The sequence below is a fragment of the Rhinolophus sinicus genome, chromosome 4, assembly GCF_057876585.1.
Source record: "Rhinolophus sinicus isolate RSI-liver-muscle chromosome 4, RSI-T2T, whole genome shotgun sequence".
Lineage (NCBI taxonomy): Eukaryota > Metazoa > Chordata > Mammalia > Chiroptera > Rhinolophidae > Rhinolophus > Rhinolophus sinicus.
Genome location: NC_142504.1, coordinates 106,638,419 through 106,656,900, shown reverse-complemented (window position 1 = coordinate 106,656,900; position 18,482 = coordinate 106,638,419). Strand labels below are relative to the sequence as shown.

General features: G+C 37.7%; 1 protein-coding gene across 2 annotated transcripts; it reads left to right on the top strand.

Moving 5' to 3' along the window:
- Positions 1-3,420: 3,420 nt before the first annotated feature.
- Positions 3,421-10,939, top strand: MC4R (melanocortin 4 receptor). 2 transcript variants are annotated; one of them, XM_088798024.1, is made up of 2 exons: positions 3,421-4,676; positions 4,805-4,915. In XM_088798024.1, exons 1-2 carry the CDS (start codon positions 3,986-3,988, stop codon positions 4,864-4,866), a joined length of 753 nt encoding a protein of 250 aa, XP_088654150.1. In that variant the 5' UTR covers positions 3,421-3,985; the 3' UTR covers positions 4,867-4,915. The 2 variants fall into 2 exon arrangements, with proteins under 2 accessions (XP_088654150.1, XP_074195980.1); XM_074339879.2 differs by having other exon boundaries at positions 3,427-10,939.
- Positions 10,940-18,482: the final 7,543 nt, after the last annotated feature.

Below are 18,482 nucleotides of genomic sequence, written 5' to 3'. Positions count from 1 at the left end.
AAAGTGTTCCCTGCTATATCTATCAAGTTTGGAACAAATTTGCATTTTCAAAATGATCATTATAGCAGAGCTGAGTATAAGATGTACTTGAAAAATGCAAGTGGGAGAAGGTAAGTTCTATGTTCAAATAACCTTAGGAAATAAGTGGATTAAGCAATACTGAATGTTTTTCTAGTGAGAAAGTTCAGAAACTTTATATGCTAAACTGAAACTTCAAGAAAGCAGTGAGTTTGTGATATTTTCCAAAATTATTTGACCTTGGACTCCCCCCTTTCATCTGTGGTGCAAATAGTGTTAACATCTCCTAAAAATAGTATTCCATGCAGCACAGTTTGGGAAATACTTCTTTTTAGGAATGTTTTGTATTTATTATTATAAAATGTAAAACAAGGATTTTGTTCATAAGAGAAATGTACTGTGATCTAACTCAATTGTGTGTGTATTAAAAAAAGAAATCTGCAATAAATTTTCAAAACTACCATTAATGTGTCTAACACTGATGCTTGTATTTCTTCTGGCTCATGGAAACTAAAAACTATGGCAGACAAAATGCCTCCTGGCAGATGACAAAAATGTCATCTTTTCAGCATGATTAACCAGACAATCAAGGTTTTTTCATCTACACCAAATACTTAAATTTGAGACTTTAAATGCATAAGATTTTCTGTATGATCATAATGCCTATAAATAAAATCATTTTTGCGAAAAGCTGCAAGAAAGGGAGTTGTGTTTTGAATTACTAATTTTACCTATTATATCATTATATGTGTTATATTATACCTATTAGTAAGTTTTACAAAATAATGATAATTGCACATTCATAAATAGAGGGAAAGGCACTCCAAGCAGAGGGAACAGAGTAAACTCATGGAAAAATCTCTAGGGTGCATGCATGTAGTCTAGCATACACGTTTGACTGCAACAAACTTTCCATGAAAGAGAATAGTGAGAAGTGAGTCTGGCAATGGAAAAAAAAGGAGTCAGACACATGGGTAGGATCAAAGGTATTTTACAAGAAACTGCACGTAGGGATTATTGTGAAAGATGGACAAGTCAGATACTCTGTATTTTAAGCCTAAGCAAATGGAACGATTGGGCCACCGAGAGAAGTAGGCAGCACAAAATGAAGAGTGGACTCCTGGAGAAGATTATGCAGAGTTGCCTATCTGATGCTTAAAACAATTCAATAGAGTCCTTCCTTATTATTTATTTGTTAGGTAAGTCACTGCTCACACAGATCCAAAATAGGGGAAAGCAAGGATTTTCACAGGTTTTCTGCTTGTAAATAACTCCATTAAAAAGTTTGAAAGTCAAGGTAATTAATGCTAGCTACTGTGATAGGTAAACACCAATACTTCAGCAGCTTAGCATAACACTATTAACTGCTAGCTCATATCACAGTTCAATTAATTGGTGAGCTGCGGTGTGGAGGCAGTTGGAGATGTGAGGTCTGCTCTGTGCAGTTATTCAGAGACCCAGGCTCCTTCCATGATATGGTTCTGCCATATATAACAGGAGGCTTCAAAGACCTTCTGCAGTCATGTACTAATTAATAGACAAGAGGAAAAACGTGTAGTGTCATGAGGAAGATAACACAATGCCCATCCCTTCCACCCAGTTTTCATTAGCTAGAATTTAGTCCTAAGGCCCCACCCAATTCCAGGAATAGATGGGAGATGTTAATTTAGCTAAATGCTCAGGAATAGCACTTAACATTGTCTCTGTTACAAAGGCAAAGAAGATAAAGTCCTTATCTAAATAAAAGAGGACTTAAAATTAACCCTGAAATCATTCTCTCTTATTGTCTCTATTATGGGTAGCCCCAGACTCTACAGAGCTAAACCCAAAAACAGTCATAACAAGAAAAAGTCACTACATAAAATTTCATAAGCTGGAGTTTCATTAATTTAAAAAGTAACTTTGCCACAATCAAACTTGGCTTAAACAATACATTCAGAAACGCTGATAAATAACTAGCATCCACTCATCTTGGCTTGAATAAGTAAAGTTGTCAAGGTGTGTGTGGGTTTAATTTATAAAAGCCTTCAGTTACGGAGGTAGAATGGCTGCCTTAAAAAAAAAAAGAAAAAGAAAAAAACCCTGATTTCCAATTTCTCCACATCCTCACCAACACTTGCTAACTCTTGTTTTTGTTTTTTTAATAATAATCATCCTAACAGGCGTGAAGTGGTATCTCATTGTGGCTTTAATCTGCATTTCCCTAATATGACTGAGCACATTTTCATATACCTGGTGGCCATTTGTATGTCTTCTTTGGAGAAATGTCTATTCAAGTTCTTCGCCCAATTTTAAATTGGGTTATTTGGGGTTTTGCTATTAAGCTATGAGAGAGTCTTACATATTTTGGGTATTAACCTCTTATCAGAAGATGGTTTGCAAATATTTTCTCCCATTCTGTAGGCTGCCTTTTCACTCTGTTGGTTGTTTCCTTTGCTGTTCAGAGCATTTTAGTTTGATGTAGTCCCATTTTTCTATTTTTGATTTTGTTGCCTGTGATTTGGGTGTCAAATCCAAGAAGGCATTGCCAAGATCATTGTCAAGGAATTATTGCCCAATGGGTATAAAGTTTCAGTTATGCAAAATGTATACCTCCTAGTGACCTGCTGTACAACACAGTACCTATAGGTAATATGATATTGTGCAGTTTAAAGTATGTTAAGAGGGCAGATCTCATGTTAAATGTTATTACCACACACACAAAAAAGAAAAAAGAATACAAGATGAATATGCTTAGTATCTTGATTGTGATGATGGCATCATGGGTATGCATATGTGCAAACTCATTAAAACATATACATTAAATATGTGCAATTTTGTATCTCAATTATACCTTGGTAAAGTTTAAAAAACTGAGTGTTGCCTAAACTCTGAGTTTAGAGTACATATCGTTTGCATTAATGCTATATGGTTTTTAAATATTGTGAATGAAAATAAAACTCTTCCACCTATGGTAAGAGAAACTCTGCAATGGAGAAATTTCAGATATTAGTATGCAAGAAATGAACCCCTCCTTGGACCGTTCGATAAATTGTAGCTACCTGTGCAGTTCTTCCATCCATAGCACAGTCTCCTGTATTATCAAATATTCTCCCTTTGTTTTGGGCATTTTGAATTGAAGTGTTATTGACCGGGGTTCTTAATTCAAAAAAATTTAGAGGGCAAAAAAATTCAATAACCTGGCTAAAAAGCAGTGCATTTATTTCAGGAACACACACACACACACACACACTCCCTCTCTCTCTCTCTCTCTTTTAAGCAGGAATAAACCTGAGAGCCTCACCATAGCTTGTTTTGATATCAAAGAATGTCCTCTAGGACCAAGTGGTTTTCCCTGAGAACTTGAAAAGGGAAATTCATTCTCTCACATCCTCCTTGCTTCCCGGTTCCAGGAGCGGCTGCGTCTGAGCCCCGGCTACCCTGCATTTAGCATCTCTGGAACATAACCGGTGCCTCCCAGCCCTCCACGGGACTTGGATTGGTCAAAAGGAGGCAGAGGAGGAGCCACTCTGAACATTTTTTTTTCCCTCCACACGCCACAAAAATCAGCAGCAGCTACTCACACTCAAAGCAATGCTTCAGGTTGGGAACCTCTGCGAGGCTGCGGATGTGACCATGTGCACACAGATTCCTCTCCCAGCAGCGACTAGGGAAATTATTTTGAAAAGACCCGAATGCATAAGACTAAAGTTAAAGCAGAAGTGAGAACAACAACAACAAAAGCAAGCAGCCGACTCTTGATTGAGAGTAAGCATTTTGAAGCCAAAGATTTTAAAGGGGTGCTGATCAGAGCAGTACCTGAAAGAGACTAAAACTTCCCCTGCAGGCTTTGGAGCGTGGGACATGTAGTCAGACCGAGCATGCCTGTGTTAGCCTCCTAACTTTCGGACGGAGAAAAATCACTGAGGCTACCTGACCCCCGGAGGGGAAAGCAATTCAGCAGGGATTGGAATCCACGGGGCGCAGGATGAACTCTACTCCTCAGCACGGAATGTACACGGGCCCCCACTTCTGGAACCGCAGCACCTACGGACTGCACGGCGATGCCACGGAGTCCCTGGGGAAAGGCTACTCTGATGGAGGCTGCTATGAGCAACTTTTTGTCTCTCCCGAGGTGTTCGTGAGTCTGGGGGTCATAAGCTTGCTGGAGAACATTCTCGTGATTGTGGCAATAGCCAAGAACAAGAATCTACACTCCCCCATGTACTTTTTCATCTGCAGCCTGGCGGTGGCTGATATGCTGGTGAGCGTCTCCAACGGCTCCGAAACCATCGTCATCACCCTGTTAAACAGTACAGACACAGACGCACAGAGTTTCACGGTGAATATTGATAATGTCATTGACTCCGTGATCTGTAGCTCCTTGCTCGCGTCCATTTGCAGCCTGCTTTCCATTGCAGTGGACAGGTACTTTACCATCTTTTACGCTCTCCAGTACCATAACATCATGACGGTGAAGCGGGCTGGCATCATCATCAGCTGTATCTGGGCAGCTTGCACCGTGTCGGGCGTCCTGTTCATCATTTACTCAGACAGCAGTGTGGTCATCATCTGCCTCATCACCACGTTCTTCGCCATGCTGGCCCTCATGGCCTCGCTCTACGTCCACATGTTCCTCATGGCCAGGCTCCACATGAAGAGGATCGCCGTGCTTCCAGGTACGGGCACCATCCGCCAAGGCGCCAACATGAAGGGGGCGATCACCTTGACCATATTGATTGGGGTCTTTGTTGTCTGCTGGGCCCCCTTCTTCCTCCACTTAATATTCTACATCTCTTGTCCCCAGAATCCATACTGTGTGTGCTTCATGTCTCACTTCAACTTGTATCTCATACTGATCATGTGTAATTCCATCATTGATCCTCTGATTTATGCGCTCCGGAGCCAAGAACTGAGGAAAACCTTCAAAGAGATCATCTGTTGCTATCCTCTAGGAGGGCTTTGTGAGTTGTCTAGCAGATACTAAACGGGGACAGAGGAGATACTGAAAACACGTGTAAGAGACTTTTCCATTCCTTTGCAACCTGAGCAGTGGGCTTCAGCCACAGCTTTTCCTTCTGGGGAGGGCACTGGTTGAGAATATCTATTGTATACATTTAAGTTGATGATTTTTGAGAAGGGAAAATGCCTGGTCTCTGTATATTCTTAATGTCATGCTACTCTTTGCCTGTACAATGTTCATCCATGTTATAGGTTGTAGACACTGTGAATTTGCAAAAAAAGAAAAAGTCCCTAGTGAAAGCTTAACAATGCCTCTTTCTTGTATCCCATAAGGATTTGACACTTTGCTTGTATTAGTAACATAGAAATCACAGCCTCATTAAACATATTCTAATAAGTGGTTTCTTATATTACACTATACAACAATGAAATGTGGAAGTTTGATTGTCACATTTAAGGAGGCAATACTGAAGAACAGATGCTTAGTCATTTAAAAAATCAGCTGAAATTTCAAGTAATTAATAAAATGTGTTCATGCTTTCTGTGCAGAAGTAGAAATGAAGCCCCTATTGAGAGAAAAACAGCTATTAGAGAAAAACAAAGTTAGATTTTGAACCAGAAAACAATGTGTGTTTCTCAAAGACAGAGAGAATAATTTGCCCAAGCAAATAGTTGGATATTCCACACAAGTGATCCAGTTTGCGGGTGGGGTGGAGGGTGGGGGGAGAAAGCAGCTATGGGGATTACAGTGTTCCAGAAAACCTAAGTTAACATGTCAAGCTAAACTTTCTGATAGCAACCTATTTCCAACCATCATTAATAAAAACAGAGAATAATGTTTTTCTGCCCCTTTAACCAGGGACCCAACATCTACTGAGAGGTCCAGCTTCAGATCTCTAAAGAGTCAAAGATTGGTACTGAGTTCTTTCACTTTTCACAAGGAACTGACTTGCTATTTGCATATTGCTTATTTTTCGAACTGGAGTATAATTGCTTGTCACCAAGGATTTTAACTTTAAAACCAAATCTATAGCACAGGTACTTTCAGGCAATATTTGTGAATATCTAAAGTAAGGGAAACTCTGACACTGATAACATTTTGAGCAGGAAAGACGGCACTTACTGAACCCCAGAAGATGACATCACACAAGTTTACCTTCTACAACCACGTTTTGGAGAGTAAATGCTTGGTTTGCCCCAAAAATAACCCTACAGATTTGACTACTGAGCAATACAATTTGTACTTTCCAATTTGTGTGTACTTTCAAATAAAGAGAGATAATATGTTCGGCTGAGGATTACCAGTAAACTATCCTTTGATTTAATTTACAGTATCTTCACATGCTTATGAGCAGAAATAACTGGCAAAGTACTTCTTTATTCGAATCTAAATATTTTACATATGAACAAGCCCTGAAAAACACTTTCAGCATTCATATGGAAACAGTACATTAAATACAATGGAGATGTTGAAGTGTTCAAATGAGAGGTGGTACTGAAGCTTGATTCACTGTAATTCCTCTGTGTTGACAGAAAAATAAGTGTGGGGATTTTAATATAGACTGATAGAACAATCAAAGCCCAGAGCTGTAGCCAGACACAGATGGTGTTTTTTCCTTGCTACTCTTCCTGTCCCTTCTTTCATGTAGTGTTTATGAGAAATCTCAGGAAAAGGGAAGCTGTAAGCATGTCCCCTCTTCTGTGGTGGCTGTCCTTCCAGTGTATTTATTTTTCTGTTGAATGTCATCTCAGATGCTGCATAGTCCATTTAGACCCAGCCCACTTCTCCCACTGGAAGGAAATCGGCTCCTTTGTCTTCAAGTTCACACCTCCTTCTGGGGCTGTTTACAGTGGGAGGTATTTGTCATGAATCTGCTTAGCCTCACCAGCGGGTTTCCTTACAGGCCCAGTACAGAGCACTAGGTTTCCATTTCTTTAAGGGCTAAAACTGTGTCTGACTCATTTTTCCTGTTCTCCAATATTCCTCTATTATGTTACCTCCTCTTTCTCCAGTAAAACCAAGATTCTCCCAGAGAGACACATGTGATGACCCAAAGTCCACATTTTATTTTAGAGTTCACTTATGGTGTTGTACATTCTGTGTTTTGACAAAGGTAGAATGGCATGTATCTATCATTATAGTATCATACAGAATAGTTTCACTGCCTTAAAAATTCTCTGTGCTTTGCCTGTTTATCTCTCCTTCCCCCCAACCCCTCGCAATCACTAATCTTTTCACTGTCCCCACAGTTTTGCCTTTTCCAGAATGTCATATGGTTGGAACATCTGATTGGCTTCTTTTGCATGGTAATATGCATTTAAGATTCCTCTATGTCTTTTTATAACTTGGTAGTTTATTTCTTTTTAGTGCTGAACAATATTTCATTCCACGGAGGTAACACAGTTAACTTATGTATTCATCTACTGAAGAACCTTTTGGCTGCTTCAAAATTTTAGCAATTATGAATAAAGCTCCTACAAGCATAAACATTTTTGTGTGGACATAAGTTTTCAATTTATTCTGAGGCACAAAAATTAATTTTTTAAAATCTCAGTATAAATACTGTGATGTATGTGTCTGTCCTTTAATATGTCATTAAGGGTGGTTAGTTAGTATTTATTTGAATTATGCTCACCAGGAATGTGTACTCCAGATGTGGCTGACAGCAGCATCGGATACCTCTAACAAAATTTTCACCAGAAAGTTCAATTAATAATTATAAGTTATATTAGAAATAATTTTTCATTGGTAAAAGGAGTCATTTTCAAGACTTGTTGTTAATTTACAAAGTTGTAGAGCAATTACCATAATTTGCATGAACACAATGCAAGATTTGTGCCCACTTAGCAGCTAGCCTAACACTTAGACTCTATGTCCAAAACTTCAGGGTCTCACATGTCCCCTCCGGTTTCGAGAAAGACTCTGTTGCCAAAACTAAATATTTGTAAATTACTAAAAAAAATTTTTGAAGAATTATTTAATAACATGTAAGTACTTCTTCTGTTTTATGTTACAAGGAATACACAAAACAAAGTATTTAGTGTGGTACAAACTCTTTAAAGTACCACCAATCTACCAATATACCTCCTATTACATTCCCTAAATCATGAGCCATCAGTAGTCATTATGCCTGGGTGATAATATTAAGGAACATGTTTACTTTCTTTATTGTGTGTTTGTATTATGTAAATTTACTACAATGAACATGTTTTAATTTGTTTAATTCTTAAAGAGAACACATAAATATTACAACAGAAAGATGGTTGATGGAAATGCAATGGCCAAATTACCAATGTTTTGTGAAGAAAGAGTAAACATGAAAGAAGTTCATTTTGAATGAAAGCAGATCTCGAATATCACCTCATTCAACCCCCTACGCAGACTCAGAGAGACGCCTCTGTCACATGGCAGCATCTAAGACTAGACCCAGTTCCTGACACCCCTTCCAGATTTCCCTGTACCAAATTTTAAGAACCTTCTTCTGTGGACAAGTACAGTTTTCCCAGTCATAGAGCCCTAGGACTGAATTCTGTCTGTGAAATTTTGACTGTGAGATTTTGTTGAAGTTAGTTTTCTCATTTTAAATGTGCATAGTATCTGTTTGATGAAAATCTTAAAAAGGAAAAAAAGGTAATTATAATAAGATCAAAGATGCAAAGTTTCACAAAACAGTGCCTAATACACAAAGGCACTCAAAACTGGTAATTATTAGTATTTTTAAAAATACAAAGTAAATGAATAAACCCATGCACGAATGAAGACTTACTAGTTTTGCCATCTTTTTCAGATTCTCAACATTATCAATAAACATTTCAAAGCCTTGAGCTTAATTATATATCTTTTCTTTCATCACATTTAATAATTTTCTTGAATTTGACTTTCTTGTAAAGATGGATATATTTAAATACAGTAGATGCCCAGACATACTTGTAGTCTAAAAAAGTAGTTTATCACCAATAATGCTAATTGTTTTAAATTTTGCAGTACCACATTTAATACCGAAAAAGGCTAATTAGAAAGATAATGTATGAAACATGAAATAACCAAACAGCCTATTTCTTCAAAGATTAACTGATACTCATTAAACTTTATGCCATAAATGTAAGTATAACACACACACAAAAACCATTATCGAAGTCGATGCCACTGATATGAAATGTAAGCCCTTGAAAAAGACCATAAATAATGACTTGACAGTCACATCTTAATGCTCTGTTATTGGTCCATCACATATTGATCAAAGTTATGTGCATGAGAGTAGAAAGAGCATAGGGTTTTCACTAAGGAAATACTGGATTCAAATCCCAGATTTACCAGCTCTAGAACTTTGGGAAAGTTACTTAACTTTCCTAAGCATCTACAGTCTAATCTTTCAAATAAAGATAATATCCATCATCTCATCATATGGTTAATGATAAACATTAGATAATGTAAAATCTGATAATTGACTTTAATAGATCTAGTACAGTGCTTGTCACTGTAAGTATCTATTATTGTAATGATCAATCAATTGCACTCAAAAGGTCATCAGAGCTTACACCCTAGAAGAGGTTAAGTGATGATACATGAATAGCCTCACTTCCCCAGCATGAAGACAGAGGATTCTATTCAAATCTGTATTCAGTAGTTCATTTATTTCCAACAAGCAAATTAAGTACAAATAAACCCCTACATTTCTTATTTAAATATGAAGAAATTTTGAACATTCCAAAAAAAATTCAGGGGAAGTACTGGGTGGGATTGAGTAGGAAGACACAAATTGTTTCAGTGGCTTCAGTAATATGTTAATTCCTGTGTTGAATGATGGGTTTACTGTATGCTTTAATGTTATACTTCACAACTTGGAAATATATAATATATACTCTTTTGTAGGTATTCAGTATTACATGAAAATTAAATAAATGTAATGCATTTATTGTGTAATATGCTTAGCGAGAGGAAACATGTAAAACTATGCTTGCACAGAACAAGTAGTCTCAGCATAATTTAATGCTGCCACTTTGGGAGGGTGGAGAAGAGCTTTGATCTATGATAGTCATGGTTGAATATGGCCCTGGATTAATGAAATTGATAGCCATAGTTTACAATTATCACCAGTGTTTTCACTACCGAGAGACACCTGGAAACCCCACAAACACAGAGCCAAGTGGAACATTTCAGCAACTCAATCAGCCAACTATTCAATGAGGTTTTGTATGGGGCTCAGCTGCAATGAAACTATTAAGGTTTGATTTCTAAACTTAACATTTTAAGCAGTGTGAGAAATTTCACTCTTAAATTCAAACCACCACTGAATAAAATTAAAAAGGGAAATATATAACAATAAATTTGTTCATAATTCAATTTGAGGGGGAAAAATCACTTATGCTAAAATTTTATTTGCAAAATGTTTAACTCCTCAATTTAAAATGTGTTTCATTTGTAGTACTGAAGTTTCAAAATGGCTCCAATAATGACAATGCATGCAGATTTTATATAAATCTCACAATATCCTGGAGATTTCACTTAAAATAACATGTATAATTCATATTTTTACTGAGTTCTTTCATACCAAAAGAAAGCAAGAAGCCCTTAGAGTAATTCTTTTTGTGATTTTATTTACATATTTATAAATGTTGAATTTTGTGTTCTGGATATGATTTTTATCTATTAGTTACATAGCTATTAGCTAGTTACTATCAATATTGGAAAGAAAACCTATACATTTTCACCTGTGCTCTACCTAAGATATCACATCTCTACCTTTCCCACGTCAATGTCTTATTTTTAACCTACCACTTAACGTGGCAAACATGGAAGTGTTCATTGCCACAAATCTGACTCCTTGTTTCTACTCTGTTTTTACCATTTCATCATTCTCCCTGGATCAGAATATCAAAATTTCAATTACTTTGCACTTTCACTCCAAAATTAAATGAAATGAGTGAGATTTTGAATAAAGACCAGGTGCATTATGCCTGACACAAATGTCTGTGCCTTTTTGTGTGTACAATAGAAATAGATGGATAGAAAACTGACTCCTGTGGATGTATAATTCCTGTTGGGCAAAATAGGAAAACAGGGTATGATTGATTCCCGTGGGTTTGGTGGGGTTTTTTTATGAAACCAGGTGCAGAGAAGTCTGGGATATACAGATAAATTTGATACGCATGCGCATGTCTACAGAGAACGGGAGAGAAGCATGTGAGTGACCCCTCAACATCTCTGCCAGCCTGCACTTCCTTCCTCCAATTGTCTTATAATCGCGCTCCTGTGAAGCTTTCACCCCCATCACTGCACGAAAGCTGCTCTTACTAATGTGATCAAAATATTTCCAATTACTAAATCCAGTAATCAGTTTTGTTCTTATTTTCTTTGGACCAATACAAACTTGAACTTGTTGGTTACTTCCTCTTCCTGGCTGTACTTGGCTCACAGAACAGCAAAATCCTTGGCTTCCCTCCCACCTCAGATGCATCTTCTCAGTCTTCTTGGCAAATTCCTCCTCTCTCCTCCAAACACTTACCAGCTAGATGCCCCATAGCTCAGTGTTTTACATGGCTCTCTTCTCTTGTCTATCTCTACTCTCTCCTTTGGTCATTTCAACCAGTCTCAAAGCACTCAATATTATCACTATTCTGAAGACTCCAAAATGTATATCTTCAATTTAGAACACTTCAACTATTGTCTGAGTATCTCTATTTGGCACTCTAAAAGAAATTTTGTCTTAACTTAGGATGCTGTAACAAACTACCAGAGACTGGGTGGTTTAAACAAAAAACATTTATTTCTCACAGTTCTGGAGGCTGGAAAGCCCAAGATAAAGGTAACAGCCAGGTCAGTTCCTGCTGAGAGCCCTCTTGCTGGTTACAGATGGCTGCTTTCTATAATAGCTGTATCACATGGCAGAGAGAGACACAGGACTAGCTAGCCCTCTTCCTCTTTTTATAAGGACACTGACAACATTCCCATCAGGGGTCTACACTATCATGACCTAATCACTTCCTAAAGCCCCCAAATCCAAATAACAACACATTAGGCTTTCAACATATGCATTTTAGGGGGACACAAACATTTAGTCCACAGCAAATCCTAAACTTATAAGTTACTTATGAACCTTTAGTTTTTCCACCCCAAAATTCTCCTCTCACTGCTTTTTTAAGAGGATAGCAACTGGATTTTTTTGTTGATCAGACCAAAATCTCTGGAATTCCTACTAATTCCTCTTTGTCTTACACTCCATTTTAGATTCATCTGAATGTATCATTGGTCTTATCATTAAAATATACCTATTGTCTTCCCTTTGGCACTTAGAATGGAACATGTCCATCAGAAGAACTCAGCAGCTATTTGATGGCTGAAGGAAAAAAAAGGAATATGCAAAAACTAGAAGGCAAAAAACTAAGATTGGACACCCTCTCAATAGCAGTATGTAAGGGGTTAGTGAACAAAGAATAGGCCATGAAGTCATGATCACAGAAGTAAGAGAAAAACTAGAAAGGACAATATGATGGAAGCCAAGGGAGGAGTGAATTTTAAGGAATGAGTTGTCAATCATTTCAGTAAAGAAAGAACTGAAAGATGTTCAGAAATTTTTTGAACTAGAAATTTAGAGTATTTTAGTTGAGAACGGAATGGCAAAGACGACTAAGGTTTTGATGAAGTGATGAAAAAATAGGAAACATGAGAGGAAGAGCCAATTTCCAGTAAAATATTAATGCAGATACTAGATGCTTTGGGTCTCATATGGAGACATAGAAGTCGAATGGGAGATGAGGGAGTGTAGAAACAGAGTATAGACTCTTCTATTAACGATAAGAATGAGGCTTATCACGTTAAGAGATAATTTTCTTAAAACTCATTAGCTTCAAGGAAAATAATATGCAAAGATAAAGAACCAATACAGATTAAGAGGTTGAAAATATTGAATATTTACTGAAACCTTACAATAGTACATCTAAATCATTTGCCCATAGTTTCCCATAAATGGTTGCTTTTTCTTATGAGTTATTTTCCTAGTTATACCAAGAAGTAGCTCTGTGAAGCGCTCTACTTAGGAACAGTACCTTCCCAATCACCAGCAGCTGAGTTAGAAATACCGACACCTACACACGCCAGAGGGCAGATGGCCCGCTCAGCACTCACCTGGGAACAAGTGACATTAGTAAGGTCTAAGCATACTCACTTCTTTCCATCCAGAGCAAAAGGTCCCATCAGAACATTCTCTCTGTCATTCATAGCTGAGTGAACTTTGCTTCTCTCACTCAGCAGGGGCCATCCAGCCATAGGTGGCCTGTCTACATATCAAACAAGAGAGTTGGAGCCCCGGTGTCCAGGGATATTAGACTTCAGGACGTGGCAGAGGCACATGGAAACCACCCACAGCTATGTAGTTTCTGCAGCCGAAAGGGGAGGATCCTCCCTCTCAGGCATAGGTGATAACCAGTGTAATTGCAAAAAGTGCATTGGGCAGAGAAAGGGATATGTCAGCAATGTGTCCAAGTGTGACAGAGGACTGTACTTGGATAAGATCTTGGCTTAACTGCCCTTTTATTAATATTCTGCTCTAAAATGAGAGCAGAGGGGTCGGCAACCCACCACTATGACCTTATAAGCTCTGATCGCCTTACCAACCCTTTTTTTTATTAGCACAGACACCACTTGAGTTGAAGTCCTAAGGGATCCTGATTTTTGCTTCATTGATTCATTTTAACACTTTGGTAATTGGCCTTATGTGATATTGTTACATTTTTATTGAGATGTTTTGCTACATGTTTTATTGTAAACATTTGACAATAAGGTCTCCCTTTTATGTAATTATTTTAGACAAAAGGAAGATGATCAAATTCAGAGAGACTAAAGTAGAGTTAAACACTGAATAGTACAGGGGTCTCCATCTTTCAAGGAAAATATGAAAGAATATATACAGAGACTTCTAATGGACAGTATTGACCACACACACACACACACACACACACACACACATTGGTGTCCAGAGGTATGAAAAGTGGGACAATTGAGATGAGTTTATTTCTACTGTCAGCACTTTCCTGACATGGCATTGTTAAGGGTTACACTTGTTCTGCTATTTATGGATACACTGGACTTCTTTGTCATTAACTTCGAAATACGAGTAACCAGGTTGCCAAGAGAAAGTGTCTCAGAAGCCTGGTCAGCAGAGGTTGTCCAGTGGTATTGCAGGTCTGGAAAACAGTACCAACTGGGAGTTTACAAATTAGGCAGTTAGAAAAAGTGACTCATTAGGAAAAAGAATGACCAACTAACCAGACAAACATCAATGAAGACTCTTCACAGTCGCCTACCATTTTTTAAAACAAATCACAAATACGGGTCCATGAGGGGGTCGGAAAATGAATAGACTGACATATCACTTGGCAGGTAGCACCAGGCCAGTGAAGATTAATGAAAACTTCTAAAAACCATATGGACACAGGTTATCTGGATTAATTTAACCTGAAGATGGAGAAAATATGGGACACCAGATCTTAATTTGATTATTCTAATCACAAGGGGATGAAAACTTTAGAGCAGCAAATAAAGAAAAAAAGAAGAAGAAGAAGAAAGAAAGAAACGGAATATAGTCCTTTTGCTTATTCTGTTTCTTTTCAAGTGTGGTTCCAATTACCAGCAGGCTTCTTAGCCTAAAGGTCACATTCTCCAATTAGCAAATTGTTTAAGGCTTCAGAGTTGGCACTGTTCCTTCAGAGACCGAGGGCAGACCAGTGAGATCCAGGACCTACAGAAGCATCTCTTGAGGCGACTGCTGGCCACTGTTACTACCAGCCCTTTCATCCCTTTATTTATCTCCTTAGGGAAGATAGCATATACTCTTTGGGACATGTTTCTCCTTTCATTTCATTTCATTTATTTGTTTGTTTTTTGGCAGCACCATAAAGAGCAAAAAGGATCCTTTCTGAATAAGAGCTAGTATCACCAGGGTATTTGCCAACAATAAGTAATCTTTTCCATTGTTTCAGATAAAATACTTATCATCCAAGAAGGAACAACTAGATGCTTGTGAAATTTATATTTACAAACATGATTTGTACTCACAGTCCCTACTACATTACAAAAAGGGAAAAAACAAAAAACAAACAAAAAACTCATGGCAGCAACAGAGGATCCCCAACCCAGGAGGCAATGCTCTCATGGGTCTCACAACACCCCAATCATAATCTCAGTGGCCAAAGTTTTGTTGTAGCTGTTTCCGGAAGTAAACGACATTGTGTTGCGAAACAATGTATTATCATCCCAAAACTAGAGAGGCTTTGCCATGAAAGCACTGGGATTATTTTGTGATCCTGTTGTAATTCTGTAGGATCTTGCCTCCATCCAATATCCTGAGAAAATCTTCATCCAGAACACCCCAATAGTTGGTACCAGCTCCATATCTGACAAACTTCAGCTCCAGAATGTATGAGAAATAAAGTTTTGAGATGGTAAATAGTATATTTTATAACAGGTAAATCCAGTATCCTGAAGATTTAGAGTCTCAGTTTACAAAGGACCCAGGATGAAAATGTTGGCTGATGTAGTTTCTGCTGAGCTGTGCCGTCTGCAACCTGTTGTCCCAGATGCACCTCCGTTGGTTGTCTTCACCACTTCATATCTCACTTTCCCAAGTTGTTCTTCTCTTATGGAGTTCAGCTTCTTGACGTGGTATTTTCCAGCTGGTCTCCATCCTGTCAATCCAGGGCACCCATAATTCTCCCTGGGACATTTTGCTGTTATTAGATTGCTTCTGAGATTTCTCATCTAATATATTCAATGATAAAATACACACATTTAGCAACAGAGAGTTAAATGCATTCCCTTCTTTTGTAGTTTATCTACTGTAACAATTCCTATCATCTATGATTATAATGCAATGGGTAGAATAACCACCTTAAGTTGATTTAAACAATGAAGAGAATTTATTGCTCACATACTTTACCAGTTCATACACAGGGGTGGTTTCTGGTAAGACTTTTTCCAGAAGCTTAAGTAATATATATATTAGAGACTCAATTTCTCTCTGATTTTTCTAGACTGCTTCCTATAGAGTGAGCTCTATCTACAGTCTTTGCACAGTGGCCTCCAGTTGTCTCCAGGGTCTCCATTCATAACCACAAAAATGGCCACCCCTTTACTGGCCTTAATTCTAGCACGACGTCGTTAGAGAAAGAGAAGGTGTCTCCTGCCCAAGTACTGGGATTCATCCCCCCTTGTTGTCTCTGACTGGCTCACTGTAGCCAGGCTATGGCATATGACAACTGGCTTCCACTGAACAGTGAGACTCCATGAGGGGTGGCTGAATTCCCCAAAAGGTGTTAGGGCACTGTTAGTAAGAATGAGGGAATGGCTGTTTTGGTGACACCTAGGAGTATTTTCATATTCACTCTAACATCTATATACATAGGTGCTCTTCAAATGAATCCATGGTGACTTTGCAAAGGTCAACATCCTTTGCCGAATTCCTTTAGATTTCAGTCTTCCCTAGTGGTTATTATAGCATTGCAACAAACCCTAGCTGTTATGTTTTTAACTGCCCACTGATAAGGACGTATCCCTGAGGATCTTCTCCATCTGTCCAGGAACTAATTCACACTGATGAGCCATTTTAGGCATTGAATGAGAATTATCACTTAGGAACTTTATTGCAAATAGTTGTACAACATCTTGCCTCTAACATACAATACTGTATGATGCACTTAAAAATGTATTAAGAGGGTAGATATCCTGTTGCGTGTTCTTACCACAATAAAACAAGGAGAGGGAAAATAGCTACTACTAATTTCTATCCCAGACAACATTTTATTCTCTTAGCAGTTGGCACTACACATGGTCCCTGGGATTTCCTTTTCAGTCTTGAAAAGGAAAGTTGATAAGAGAGAAAGTTGATAAGAAGTTGATAAGAGAGAAAGAAACTGTGTTCCAGGATTCCTGGCCAACTACAACGCAGATACTAAAGCCGGAGCCAGTGAATTTGTATAATAGGTTTTGAATATCAAAGCTAAATTAATACATTAAAATCCTGATTTAAAAGAACACAAAGAGCCTTCAAAAGTACAAAATGTACTTTTTTGTGTACAAAAAGTACAAAAAATGTGTACACCATGAAAAATACGAATCAGAAGATGATTCATGGAATGTACAAGGTCTGCCAAGTTCATGAACTAATCCTAGAAAAAGTGCCACATACCTCATTGCTGAATATCACTGTGGTCACCTTCGAAGTACTCCCCTTGGGAAGCTATGCACCGATGCCAGTGCCTAGTCCACCCTTCAAAGCAATTTTGGAACTGGAATGGCCATCAGAGCTGTCATCATATTACCCTTGATGTCCTGAATGTCATCAAAATGTCTTCCTTTCAATATTTCCTTTATCTTTGGGTAAAGAAAGAAGCCATTGTGGGCCAGATCAGGTGAGGAGGGAGGGTGTTCCAATACAGTTATTTGTTTACTGGCTAAAAACTCCCTCACAGACAGTGCCATGTGAGCTGGTGTATTGTCGTGATGCAAGAGCCATGAATTGTTGGTGAAAAGTTCAGGTCGTCTAACTTTTTCACAAAGCATTTTCAGCACTTCCAAATAGTAAACTTGGTTAACTGTTTGTCCAGTTGGTACAAATTCATAATAAATAATCCTCTTTGATCTCAAAAAAGATTAGCAACATCATTGCAACAAGTTTGTGAACTTAATTGTCAGACCTCTTGTCACCTACAGACATTAAACGATGATGAGTTGATTTATATAGAACTACACATCAATACATTTGACAAGGCAGACAGAATTCATGAATTTCTTTTGAAAAATATTACTTATAAATCCAGTAGAAGAAGAAATAAAAAATCTGAACACTTTTTTAATCTATGGAAAAAAGTTGAACTGATAAAGGCCTTCCTATAAATAAAAGGCCAGACCCAGATGGCTTAAAGGATAAATTTTCCCAAACTGTTAAAGAAGAAATAACAGTAACCCTGCCCAAAATTTTCCAGAGATGGGGTCAAAAAAATGAACTTTTGAATTTATTTCAGGAGACCAGCAATTTCTTGCCACCAAAACTTGACAAGTCCATTAAAAGAAGGGAAAATCATAGACCAACCTCTCATGCACTTAGATACGCAATCCTAAACAAAATATGAGCAAACTAAATCCAGTAATTATATATATACATATATATGTATATATATATGTATATGTGTATATATATGGATAATGCATGAAGAGTAAGAGACTGCACTTCTAGAATGCAAAGAGTATCTTAACATTTGTACATTTCCACATTAGTTTTTTAAAGGAGAAAAATTTTATGACCATTTCAGTAGATGCAAAAAATGTATTTGACACAGTAGAAAAAAGTCTGAAACTCTTAAAGATAAAGCTAATAAAATATAGGAAAGCCCTCTACTCTGAAAACTACATTACTAATGAGAAAAGTTAAATATGACCTAAATAAGTGAACAGAGTTGCCCTGTTTTTATGGATTGTAAGATATAATATATGGAAGATGACAAGCAATCCCCAAACTGGCCTATAGCTT

What these genes read in the sequence shown, in the direction of transcription:
- MC4R (XM_074339879.2), top strand. Translation starts at nt 3,986, where the DNA reads ATGAACTCTACTCCTCAGCACGGAATGTACACGGGCCCCCACTTCTGG.